General features: G+C 42.0%; 1 protein-coding gene across 6 annotated transcripts in view; it reads left to right on the forward strand.

Annotated features, from left to right (window-relative positions):
• The window catches only part of LOC117219778 (agrin), an 846,148-nt gene that overhangs the window by 760,351 nt on the left and 72,033 nt on the right, over positions 1 to 13,764 (forward strand). For all 6 annotated transcript variants that reach the window (XM_033469208.2, XM_033469209.2, XM_033469207.2 and 3 more), the window contains one exon: positions 12,470 to 12,706. In XM_033469208.2, the coding sequence (XP_033325099.2) occupies positions 12,470 to 12,706 (237 nt within the window). The remainder of the gene's footprint in view (positions 1 to 12,469; positions 12,707 to 13,764) is intronic.

Below are 13,764 nucleotides of genomic sequence, written 5' to 3' on the forward strand. Positions count from 1 at the left end.
GATCAAGACGATAGATATCAGAGAAAACGTGACAGTTTCGTTCTTCGCTGCGGAATGAATCTACGGACAGGGTCAACGAGGACCCAGCTTGGGTTTGCTCGAAGCAAGGGGCGAAAGCGAGACGCGGAGCGATATCGGGGATGATTCGGGCTTCGGCGAACTTGCGAACAGGCCACATTAATTACGAACAGGCCGCCATTAGTCGCAGTTAGGCCCCTAAAAACTTAGCAGCCCGCACGCATCATCAGCCGCACGCGTAAACGTAGATTAATGGATCGTTTCTCGTTTGGTCAGCGATCGCTCGATAAGGCGGGCCCGGCGGAAGAGGGCTCGGAATTCTTCCCTTGGAACCGATTGCTTGACGCGATTCACTCGAAGGGCTCCACTTCTCCGTTCCCGTGCCGGATAATACCCGGCCGGTTCTCAAACTTTGCCTAATGGGGCTCGCTCTGCAAGACCAGACTATGCGGTTCTCTCCCCGATCCCATTATTCCCCGCTCTTGCCCCCCCCCCCGCCGCCGCCCACGTCATCTTCCTGACCGTTATCCGCCGATATGTTCTCTAACCCATGCCGGCCACCGTACACTTCAATAATAGCCCGCTAATTGGCAATCATTAGACGCGAACTGGAAACTTCAATGGGGGATCGTCATTGTCTTAATCATTCGATGGTACGCCGAATGATGCGTAACAGGATCCTCGAGGAGCCCACGATTCCCGCTGTTCCTGGCACAGGTATACCACTCAAAATTAATCCCTTTGTAGATCGTGTTTACCCCCGCGCGCTCCAAATTAATCCCCGTTGTAGATAGCATTGACCGTTTAGCAAATCAAACGAGAGAGAACCGTTCGGCTGGTTTTATTCGACGGTTTGCAAGTACACATTGTCATGTTCGACGGATCGAAATTGTTTTTTTTTATTCGATCCTTAAATGCAATGAAATGATGCGAATTTTATTGGAAATAACTGTAGTCGTTATTTATCTTCAATCACTGTTCGGGAAATGTGTCTGTCAATTTTTCAATTTAATACTTGATTTACTTTAATACTTAAAATTTAATACTTGATTTACCTTAATACTTAATTTAATACTTGATTTAATACTTGATTTACCTTAATACTTAATTTAATACTTGATTTAATACTTGATTTACTTTAATACTTAATTTAATACTTGATTTACTTTAATACTTAATTTAATACTTGATTTACTTTAATACTTAATTTAATACTAGATTTACCTTAATACTTGATTTAATACTTGATTTACCTTAATACTTAATTTAATACTTGAATTAATACCTGATTTACTTTAATACTTGATTTACTTTAATACTTAGTTTAATACTTAATAATTTAATCCTTGTTTGTAATATGATCGAAATTTTCTTACAAATAATCTTCGTTAATCTTCGTTAATCTTTAATAACTATTCACAAAGTGTCGGTCAATCTTTAAATTGAAAATTTAACATGGATCTATGTACTTGTTTATAAAACGACACAAATTTTGCCACAAATAATTGCATTTCGTTCGCAAAATGGCGAACATGATCCACACAATTTGGCGCAGTATCATCCTAAATATCTTTTGCAAATCTATTGTTAACGTTTGCGTAAATATCAATATCTTTAAGAAGAGCTCAATTTCGTTACAATGCTCCCTTAAATGAAATTTATCGTTCACCTTTAAAAAGAAAACACCCTCACCATAAATCACAGGTTACAGCAACAATTATTCCCACGAATTATTCTCAGCTCCGAAACTCGCACATTATGATTTCTTCGCAAATGAATACTAAACGGGTAATCAGCCCGATTGCGCTCTATTATCGTCGTTCCCAACAGTCCCGGGGTCCGCCGCGCGATTTTTCATCGGGAAAGGGCTCGTTAAAATTTGCGAAAAGGAAAAAAAAAAAGAGAAAACGCGGCTGTCCCCGGAGCGATTAAAATGGGATGAATAACGAGGCCGCTAACGGTATATTTACGCAGATTCGTTCGCCTTTACGAACTAATTTAAAAAAAGGCTCGAACGGAACGGAACGGAAATTCCGTTTCTTTATACATACATATATACCGAAAGAGAGCTTTTATTCCGGCGAAATGCTTATTAACAGACTCTGCCCCGTATCTCCATGCAAATTTCCCATTTTCATAGATTATTCCGTAACTACCGTGGTATATCCGTGGGAAATTTATCGCGGCGGCCAAAGGGCTTATTAACCGTGAAATAAAATACAAAGTGCCGTGGAGCGTTGTTTAAGCTTTTGATTCATTACGTTTAACACGTTCGCTTACGCCCGTAAATACGTAAAGGTCTTAGCACGGCTGACCGAGTTTATGATCCCCTTCCCAATTCCCCCCACCCCTCGCATTTGAATATTTTACAACCGCGCTCTAACTACCGTGCACGCGTTTCTTTCGGCCGTGGCCAATTACGCCGAGGATTCTCGACGCGTTCGTCGTGCTTCATTGAAATTTCTGCAACTCGATAACGCGTACGGGATTCCCGCGAAAATTTCCACGGCTTTTAACCCCTTCGGATCCGGCAACGTATACGTATAATCAGAGGTTATTCCGTTTAGAAATCGCTGGTAAGAACCGGCCGGCAGATTTTATGCGGTATGAAAGATTAATGAATAATAATAATGATGAATAAAATTTTATAATTTCATGTCGTAAAGGGAGATAAATGTTTAGCTATTGTCTCTTGCGATTGACAGAACTCGGGCTGTGTAATAAATACATACATAAAATAATACGTGTATATATTATATTACAATATTTTATTATATTATATTGTATATATAATATACAATAATATACAATATTATATTGTAATATTATATTATATTATATTATATTATATTACAATTATAATATGCATACAATAATGTACAATATTATATTGTAATATTATATTGTGTTATATTATAATTATAATATGCATACAATAATATACAATATTATATTGTAATATTATATTATATTATATTATAATTATAATATGCATACAATGATATACAATATTATATTGTAATATTATATTATATTATATTATATTATATTATATTATATTATATTATATTATATTATATTATATTATATTATATTATATTATATTATATTATATTATATTATATTATATTATATTATATTATATTATAATTATAATATGTATACAATGATATACAATATTATATTGTAATATTATATTATATTATTATAAAAAGTATAATAGACATGGGCTAAACGAATTTGTTCTTAAAAATTGCATTTATTCGGAATGATATAAAAAGACACGGCTTTTAAATTTTTATCTCTGTCCAAAATGAACATATCAGAACCACAAAACGCATTGTTCAATGTTTCCTTCTAAGCTAGAATAAAAAATTTTAAAAACTCGAGTTCTTCGTTCCGAGGATTCTAATCAATTCTTTAGAACAATTTTGGCAGGAAACAGCCCGTCGTATCGACGATCTCACAGCCGAGAAACGTTCGCAGATTCCCAGATTCCGCTTCAATTATGAGAACGGCACGTTTGTACACCGTCGAAATCCGCGAAGCATTAACCTTGATATAAATGATTCGCGCGGCCCGGCGAACGTATCGCGCGGCATGGAACCCGGGGACACAAAACGGGCCGCGAGGTGCCATCGACAGTTGACAGACGTTTCGACGAGCATTAACGAAGAACCGGAGCGTCGGTATAGGAGTAATGCGGTGCTCGCCTATAATAAATTATCCGCGAGCGGTAAGCGGTGGACTGCGGCGGTCAGGTGCGCCGGCAAAAACCAGCGAAATGGATTATTAATTACGATATCACGTCGACGCGACGCCCCCGTACCGCGGATGGGACCGGGCGCGAAAGGGCTGCTCGGCCGCGCGTTTCAGAGAGGGCGCAACTTCCATGGGGGGTTCTTTTTTCTCCACCCTCGGAAATCTGGCCGGATTAAATTAGACAGACACGTTTCACAGGGATGCTGCGGACACGCTCTGCGGTCTGTTCGATCCGAAATTATAGGATCGAGTAATTCCGGCCGGATCTCCGCGTAATTATCCGACAAATTGGCGCGATAGATGCGCGTCGGATCTTCGTGCGAAATAAATATCTTTTAACGGTGAATGAATTGGATATTTATATATTTTAATATTTCTAATATTTCTAATATTCATAATGTTCATAATAATCTTAATATTTCTAATATTCATAATAATCTTAATATTTCTAATATTCATAATATTCGTGATATTCATAATATTTCTAATATTCATAATATTCATAATAATCTTAATATTTCTAATATTCATAATATTCGTAATATTCATAATATTCATAATATTCATAATATTCATAATATTTATAATATTCATAATATTCATAATATTTCTAATATTCATAATATTCATAATATTCATAATAATCTTAATATTTCTAATATTCATAATAATCTTAATATTCATAATATTCATAATATTCCTAATATTCATAATAATCTTAATATTTCTAATATTCATAATATTCATAATATATATTATATTTATATATTTATATATATTTATATATTTTTGAAGAAATATAAATTGAATAACAATGAACTGCTCCTTTCAATCATCTCGACAAATCGCAACCGATGTAACAGTATTTTATTAAGTTCTTCACACGTCTTCGCAATTTTCGCATAAAATCCGTAGTCCAATAATAATATCGACAAATAATTTTAGAAAGAAACGTACGTAAATGAACCCATGATTCGGAATTCGATTTAATCTCATAGATTAGATAGAGAAGTTGTAAGTTGTAACTCTATACGTGACGAAACGTAACACGGAACTTGAAAGACGCGAGCAAAGGACTGCGAGAAAGCGCGACTTTCGAAGATTCCTCGTCGTAATGGACAGGTTCGCCCTCGTTTCATCGGAACAATACATTCTTCTCCCGTCCGCCGTCGGCCGAAGCGGAGTTCAATCGCTTGTAAATTCCGAGTTTCGTTAAATCGACGAAGCTAACGTACGAATGGTTCTCTCTCTCTCTCTCTCTCTCTCTCTCTCTCTCTCTCTCTCTCGCAGCGTCCCGTCCATTGTTCCGCTAACAAGTTGGTTCAGTTCCGATCCTCTTAGCGATACTTTTTCGCCGTTTGATTCGATCATTCAATTTTCCGGGGGGGTGAGGCAGCGGGGAGCGCGGCAACGTCCGCGCAAGATTGGCCGGCGAGCTCGATTAAGCCGGCATTACGATTCCATTCGGCGTCCGGCTAACTGATATCCGATGTTATTTCGGCCGTCGAATAAAGACGTGGACCGGCTCTCGCGGCCCGATGTTAATCCCCGCCGTCGACGGATAAATCAACGGACGGGGTTAAATTAAACGCGAGACGCCTTATCGGCGGGCCGGCGGCGACGCAAAAGACTCCCGAGCCGGCCGGTCCGTTTGTTTCGCCGTTTTTTTTTCCATTATTGATTACGAGCCGGAAAATTGGTTTCGTTACACCGTTCGCCGGAGCATTTCAGGCCGGGATAATTGCGGCACGGCCGCGCGGCCTTCGCTCGCCCCGCTCAACCTACATATTTTCCATTTACACTAAATTATTCCACAACGGAGTTTCCAATTTATTCCGTAGCGGCGGCAACTGAATTTCAAGATTCAAAGGATTCGCATAATTACGGGGATAATTAGCGGGGGCCGTCTTCGTTTATGTTTACCCGACGCCGGAGACCGCCGGAATTTTGAGTTTCAGGCTAATGGAAACGCCCTCTTAATTGATCTCAGGAAAATCAGTTCGCGACGGCGATGGCGGCGGCGTTTCATTAAAACACCGAACGGGGGGCTGGCTGCCTTTGTTTCACCCTTTACGAGAGAAAAATTCCTTTGCAACAAGGGCGGAACGAATGTCGCGGCGTTACGAAATCGAAGCGAGCGTTTTAGGCGCCGCGTCGATGCAATCGTTCGCTTTCGACGAGCATCGCCGAATTATTTCAAATGAACAATTACCTTAAAGGAACTATTAACGTCACAGGAATATTGTCAACAAATCAAGGATATTGTTACATTATTTTTGACTCAATACAACTGTTAAAACCGAACAGATATTTTCATCTGATTTGCTTTATTCGCGATTAAATTAGACCATCTTTATTTCGCACGATTTATAACTAGGTCAATCGAAATCAAATTACTATAAGTTCTAAGTGGTCCCGATGTACCTTAGCCAATGTTAAAAGCAATGTTAAAATATTTCCGAGTGCATCGTCTAGGTTAGGTTCCAGCGTTCGAGCAGAAATTTTCGAAAACAATATTTATAATAATATATATATAATTATATATAATATATATAATAATATAATAATATATAATATATATGATATATATAATAATATAATATATTAATAATATAATAATATATAATATATATAATATATATAATATATATAATAATATAATATATTAATAATATAATAATATAATATATTAATAATATAATAATATATAATATATATAATAATTATATATAATTTTAGAAAAACAATATTTTCGGGGAGAGAAGAGCAAAGTTGCGCCGTTCGAAGCGGCCGTTCCTCGAAACAACGGCGAAAGAAGGCGCGATGTCCGAGCGAAACGGTTTCAATATCAATGGGCCCGGGCCCCGAAGGTCCCATTCGCTTGCGGAAACGCGTTCTCCGTGGTAATTTCGACCAGGCCATTTACCGAATCGGCCTGGACGTCCGGCCTGGGGCGGGCTCCGTGATGGCGATTGATTAGGTCCGGTCCGGTTACATTAGGAAAATTCGTTTCATTAGGAAAATTAGGGGCGCGGGGCGAGGACAAATCGAGCGACGTCGCACGACGCGAGATAACCGACCGCTAATTGCGTTTGTCGTGCCGATAATTAATAATGCATCGATCGGGATGGCGCGACAACGAGTGGCCGGCGAATTAAATGCGTTAACGATGATAATCGGGTTGCGGTGAATGCCAAATCGAAAATACACCGGCGGCACGGAGTTATTGAATGCAAACCGGGCCCGCGATCCATCATCCGGCTGAACTGCTGCTGGCTTTCGATGCCGGGGAAAACGTTTACCTGTATTACTGCCGGCGGCGGCGGCTCCTCCACGAGAGACCGAGGCGAACTGCCGCTTCGATAACCGCGAGATAAATCTTCTTAGCAGGCGAAGGCGATGCCATGATTCGTCGTTTATCAGAGGACACAACGAAGTCTCGTTTATATTTGTTAACGCCTTGTACTGGAACGACGTGTCGGAATGATTGCGGGGATTTCGAACGTAATCTGATAAATATTGTATGTTTCCTTCGATAATTAACCAGTTGGCTATAGTTCGACGAGTATACTCGTCGCGGAGAAGTGGCGGTATCTTGTGTCGTGACGAGTATATTCGTCGTGGCGAAGTGGCAGTATTTTGTGTTCCGACGAGTATACTCGTCATGGAGAAGTACTTTGTGTCGTGACGAGTATACTCGTCGCGCGTAAAATGTAGTGACAATTGGCTATTTAAATTGTAATTTTAGTGGAAACAAATCGCAACGAATGTGTACGTGTATATATGAATTAATCAGTTAGCTGTGTTCGACGAGTATACTCGTCATGAAGAAGTAGCAGTATTTTATGTCAATAACCTTTTTACGGTTGCTATAGCATAGCTTATACTTAATACAACAGCATAAGAAATGTATTCGGACGCCTGTTAACCAGTTGTCGGTGCTCGACGAGTATACTCGTCATGGAGAAGTGACGGTATCTTGTGTCACGACGAGTATACTCGTCATGAAGGAGTGGCGGTATCTTGTGTCACGACGAGTATACTCGTCACGGAGAAGTGGCAGTATTTTTTGTCACGACGAGTATACTCGTCGCGCGTCAAAAATAGTAACCATTGGCTATTTAAATCGCAACTTTTAGTGAAAACAAAAACAAACCCTCAAATTTTAAGGTGTTTAGAATATTTTGAGATTAAGGCTCCGTTTCTCATTTTTGTTCTCTGTCTGTTTCTCATATATTTTCGTGCACAAATTCGTAACCCATAATTCCACAGTAAAATCAAAAATGGCCAACTACTTTCTGCTAAATTATTACAAACGACGAATACCATTTCGGCGTGTCCTGTCGATAGTGTCGCAGGGACAAACGTCGACGGAAATTCGTAAAATTGTCCAGATCGGATTAGAACCGATCCGATTCCATGTCGCAAATATTTGTAAAAAATTCTGGCGCTCGTATATCGAAATGATACGGTTCCGGGGCCGAAGGATTTCCGTGTGCTTAATGTGGCGATCGTAGGAACGAATGGTTCGGTGACTGTGCTAATGTTTCTCTGTCGGAAAGTTAATGAGCGTGGCTGAACGTTTGCACGAGCACATCGGGTTTTATGTTCTGGGTAATTCGTTTCGTTGAAACACTCGGATTTCTTTGTCTTGAACGGCGCGCGTCAATCACGATACTTGCTGTCTCGCCGGTCCAATGAATTCGTTTTCGTGGATCTTTATTCTGAAATCCCGCGTACACCGTCACGATTATGTTATCCATAATAGAACAACGTTGAATTCTGTATTACTAATTAATACGATATTAAATTCTGTAAATTCGTAATCATTTATAAATATTTCTGTGATATTGAATTCCGCGAATTCGTAGCAATTTATAAATATTTCTGTGATATTAAGTTCTGTGAATTGATAATAATTTGTAAATAATTCTGCAATATTAAATTCTGCATTATTAATGATTTGGTATTGTCATGCATAGTCGTACGAACAAATTGACGGTTTCGATAGCGATTTAATCAGAATTGCTGCAATCACGTGTAATTTTACGAAATTCATTTTCACTTCGATTTTATATTCTGCAGCATTTTTCAACGCTGTTCGCGCGGTGCAAATGTTATACAAAAAAGAAAACATTCTGAGTGGATCGAATGGTGTATTTTGTGATGATTTAGCGCGAGAGAAGGGACACTGGATACCAAATGCGCGGTGCACATTCAAACCTGCATCTCGAAAAATTATTTCTCGATGCTCTCTCTTTTCTCGCGACATTCCTAATTACTTGATCCTCTGGAAAGCAGCGTCGGTTCCGAGCTCGATTAAAAACAAGCATCGCGAATCAGTAAATAATCAGCTCAATCGCTTATAAATACTTCTAGCTAATAAATCTCCGGAATTGCGGCATTGGTCACTGCGATCTCGCATCGATCTCGCGAAGATCTGATCGCGCCCGAGTGTCGGCATTGTTTCGCGAGAACCGAAGCCGATCGCGAAGACCGCGTTGGATCGTGAAACCGACGTTGCGTTCCGCTGGAAATCCCGCGGAAAAGTGGGCTAGATAACTTGCGGCGGCGACGTCAATAAGGCCTCCCTTCGTTTCCATTCGGCCGAGACGCTGGGAGCAATCGGGCGCGCCGCCACGTGTCCGCGCGCGTGTATTCCATTGTCCCCGGGGTTGAAAGGCGAGAAGAAGGAGCTTGATGAAATGCGGCGAGTAATTGCGCGAACCGCGCGACGGGGCCAGAGGTTGGATGAATGCTGGTTGGTTTGATTTGCAGAAGGGAGCGCCGGAAGAAGCCGCGAACAATGATAGGGAAAGCTCTTCTGATACTGTGCGCCTGCTCGACGATATCCCAGTGCTGCTACGTTTTCCCAAAAGGTACTTGAGCGCGAATAACGAGGAGAACGACGTCGTCGACGACGACGACGACGACGACGACGTTGGAGACGGCGTCTCCCAGCCCCTTCATATTCTATTCTCGGTCAACGAGACTTGATTTGTATCCGCGGGAACGCGTAACGAACGTCCCGTGAAACGAATAGCAAAAGAACCCCCGCGGTTTCCCCGTCGAGGGCCCGCGGACGCGTGAAATATGCAAAATTCATTTTCAGATCAATCTCGCGAACCCGCGATTTGCCAGCGAAATGAGGAACGCGCCGCGCAGAACGAAGTCGGCGCCTTGTATCTTCATCGTTTCGGGCGGAGCTGCGTCTCGCGGGCAAAAAGCAACCGGGATTTCTCGATCGGAAGTCCCGATTTGTGCACGGTGACTCTGAAAAATATTCGAATGTGTAGTTAAACATTTTATTTTACACATTTATATATATTTATTCATTAATTTATTTATATTTATTACATATGTAATTATTATTATTACACACACGAACGTATATATTTATTTAATTATTTGTATTTATTACACATATATAATTATTATTATTACACGTATATACACGCGTATTTTACATATATTTATTTTCAATATTTTTACCGTTCACAAAATAATCGGCCTAGAAATTATTTCCGGCAAGAATACATCGATAATAATATATCGATAAAATATCGATAATAAAAAACATGCATGTTCTATTTTTAAAATGTAAGCACCCTGCGTAATAAATATTATTGAAAGAAATATCGTGTGTAAAAATGTCAAGGGTCGTGAAAATATAGAAATTCAAATTTCTCGCGGAAACACGGAATAATCGCGAATTAAACTTTCGGGGATTGGTCCAACCCCTTTGAACGTGAGTCGCTCGGTTCGACAGTAGAACAACGCGCGTTAAAATGAACCAAAAAAAAAGAAGAATTACTCGCTAAATTACGGCTCGCCTAGTGTTCCCTGTCGGTAAAAGCCAGCGGATTCGGTTGGTATCCTTTCGACAGCTGCCAGCGGCAACACTCCCTCAATTATTTCAAATATTATTCTTCATCCCCCGGTCGGGCTACTCTTCGTCTGCTCGATTTTACGTACACAGGCGCGGCCTGCGCCCCCGGGATAGAGAAAGAAGAGTATCGCGTCCGTGAGTAACCGCGGAGGGGTTCGGGTGGGGGGGGGGCGGGGGTAGATCGTTTTAATTGGGTTTACCGTTCTATATTCCTTCGCGGCGGTTCCATTAAAAATTTTCACCGGCTTAGCCGGCTCCGTTGAATATTCGCGGGGGGTTTTTATCCGTTTAAATACCGAAGAAGAAAGGAGAGACGGCGGCCGGAGCGCGGTCACGGGGCTCCGCCGACTGTATTTTATCGCGGCCGCTGAATCCCCCGCTAGACGATACTTTATTCACCGTGAATCGCGCGGATTTAATTTCACGCCGCTTTACGGCCCCGTCCCGTGTTTACGGTTTGTAATTACGTTTGATGCCGAAACGACCGCGGCGGCGCGGCGGGGATAGGAGAGCGAAAAAGAAAAACGCGAAGTAAGAGGAAGCGGGGGAAAAAAATGGGGACCTATAGGAAAACGTTATTGATTAAACCGGAAGACCGCGGCGGCGGCGGCGGCGGCGGCGGCTCTTGATCCTTCGTAGCCACCGGGATCGGTTTCCCGGCGCGGGACAAAAACGATCCTCCGTCTCCGCCCCGCCTCGTCCTTCTTCGCAGGCCGCCGGGAATCGCGATGTCCCCGGGGCGTCGAGCCTTGATTATTCGTTGCTTCGCGTTTCCTTTGTTGGCCGGGCCGGCCCTGATTGTCAACCGCATGCACCGCGAACGTTTAATTCTATGCGTGACGTTAATTGTTGTCGGAGAACCTGACGAGCACCGTTTACCCTTTCCAACTACGCCCCCTACTCACCCCCGCTTTTTAACCCCTCGCTGCACCGCGCTTTGTGCATCACCCGCGGATCAGCCGGTCTCGTGACTACGCCGTCGCGTTTCCGCGGTGTTTAAGGCGATACACGTCTTCCCGCGGCATTCGTTCAAGGGGATGGCCCCGTTCAAACCGTCGAATGTCGCGGGATTTTTCTGAATTTTTTTTATTACAAACGTTTCTCGAATCGATTTCGCTTAGAATTTGTTTCGATCGCAGTGGTTCATTCATTGCGATTAACGCTGAAAATTCCTCAACTTTGAACACGCATAACTTTCGAACCGATGAATTCCTAGATTCGGGACTTGGATTTTCGGTGTTCCAGCGGCGAAATCTACGGGAATATGTCTCAAAACATAAAATAATTCGGGTCCCCTAAAAAGAAGTTAAGGAAAATTAACGAGTAAAATCGAATTCCTGTGGAATTATGATTCCTGAGGTCATTGGAAGTAACTTTTTCCTTTACAAAAATTTTCTCCGAGGTACCGTTAACGAGTTATTAAAGGAAAACAATAGTCCATGAGAGGCGAGCTCGGCAGTCGCGAGACGGCTGGGCGGCGACCGCTCGGTAGCTTTTTCGTTAATAACTCGTAAACGAAGCCGCGGATTGCATTTTCGCTAAGGAAAAAGTTGCTCCAAATGACCTCAGCAATCACTCCTTGCCGAGTGTTAACATAATTATGGAATAACCTGTATACAAATAACACGGTGTGGGGAAAATAATCACAGAATCTCCATAATAATAAAATAATTGTTTTCTCGCGTCTCGGACAAAATCCGGAGGCACGGAGGCTCCTTATCGCGCTTTTATTCCGGATTACCGGTCACGTTATTTCGGCAGCCATTAATCCCGTCGACGCGCTCGTTTTTCTTGTTACAGAGATCAAGGACCCCTGCGCGAAGCTGAACTGCACCCTAGGTTCGCAATGCGTACGAAGTAGGGACGGCACCGAGGCCTCCTGCGAATGCTTGGAATCCTGCCCGAATTTAGGGGATCACGAGGGATCGGGTCCTGTCTGCGGCACAGATTGGATCGACTATCCGTCTCTCTGCGAGCTAAACAGAGAGGCCTGCGCGAAGGGTGCTAATATCACTGTGGCATTCCAGGGAAAATGCGGTGAGTATTTTTCATGAGACTTCAACGCGAACGCGTTGACGTATCGTCGCCGTTATTACGACGTCACCGCGCGTCACAGGAGATCGCTTCTTTCGCGGAGTTATCGAACCGAATACGAGCCATCGAACTGTCAAATGTCCACGATCCTTTCTCTTTCCCGTATAAAATATTCGTTTCACTTTTTCTGACGCGGTCAAATTTTTTTTCTATCGTTTTTCGTTACTTTTTCGATATATTTAAAAACAAAATTGTTTTACGATATTTACACATTCTTTCTAAGGACATACTTTTTTTAAAAATTGCACCAAATGACTTGAATTTGTTTAACATGTTAGAAGAACTAGTTCATCGAAGAAGAAGTGGAATAATTTTTGCAAAAATTACAATTGATAGAAGACTGTATAATTATAAATGTTAATAGTATCTCGGCTATATTTTTATCAAGAACAATCGGTCACACCTTGTAGCTCCGCAGTTTTTCTTGACTTCGACGACCTCCAGCATCGACGTAGCAATAAATACCATAGGCGCAGGACTGGCGCAGGAAAATTCAGAGCGACCCGAAATTTGGCATTTCCGGGAGAAATAATCGTATCGTCGAAAGAGTTTAGACGCCGGGAATCTGGGTTCTATGAAACTCGTTCGCGAGATCTTATCGAAGGTAAACGCAATGGCGCGGCGCATATACGTAGCCAGAATTTTCGTCTAGGAGATCGATTCCGGCGGAATGATTCCGCGGTTGACGGTTTCCTGCGGTTCTAGAATAAGGGTCCCCGCGATATTATCCGGGAACGTCGCGCTTGGAACGTCGCGAATGTAAACGAGCGCATTTGCCCGGAAGTAATCTCGATCGCGCGCTTAAAGGCGCATGTAAATACCGTGCTGACAAACCAGCGCTTAAGCTTTCGCTCCGCTTCGATGCAGTAAATATTTGTTTCGCCTAGAAACACCGCGCGCGCGCGCGAGCGCACGAGCGAGCCGAATATATTTCTCCTTCGAATAAATAATGCCGCCGCTGCTCCGAGACGTACTTCTTCCGTCGCGAGACTCAGACCAGG

The sequence above is a fragment of the Megalopta genalis genome, chromosome 5 (genome assembly GCF_051020955.1).
Source record: "Megalopta genalis isolate 19385.01 chromosome 5, iyMegGena1_principal, whole genome shotgun sequence".
Lineage (NCBI taxonomy): Eukaryota > Metazoa > Arthropoda > Insecta > Hymenoptera > Halictidae > Megalopta > Megalopta genalis.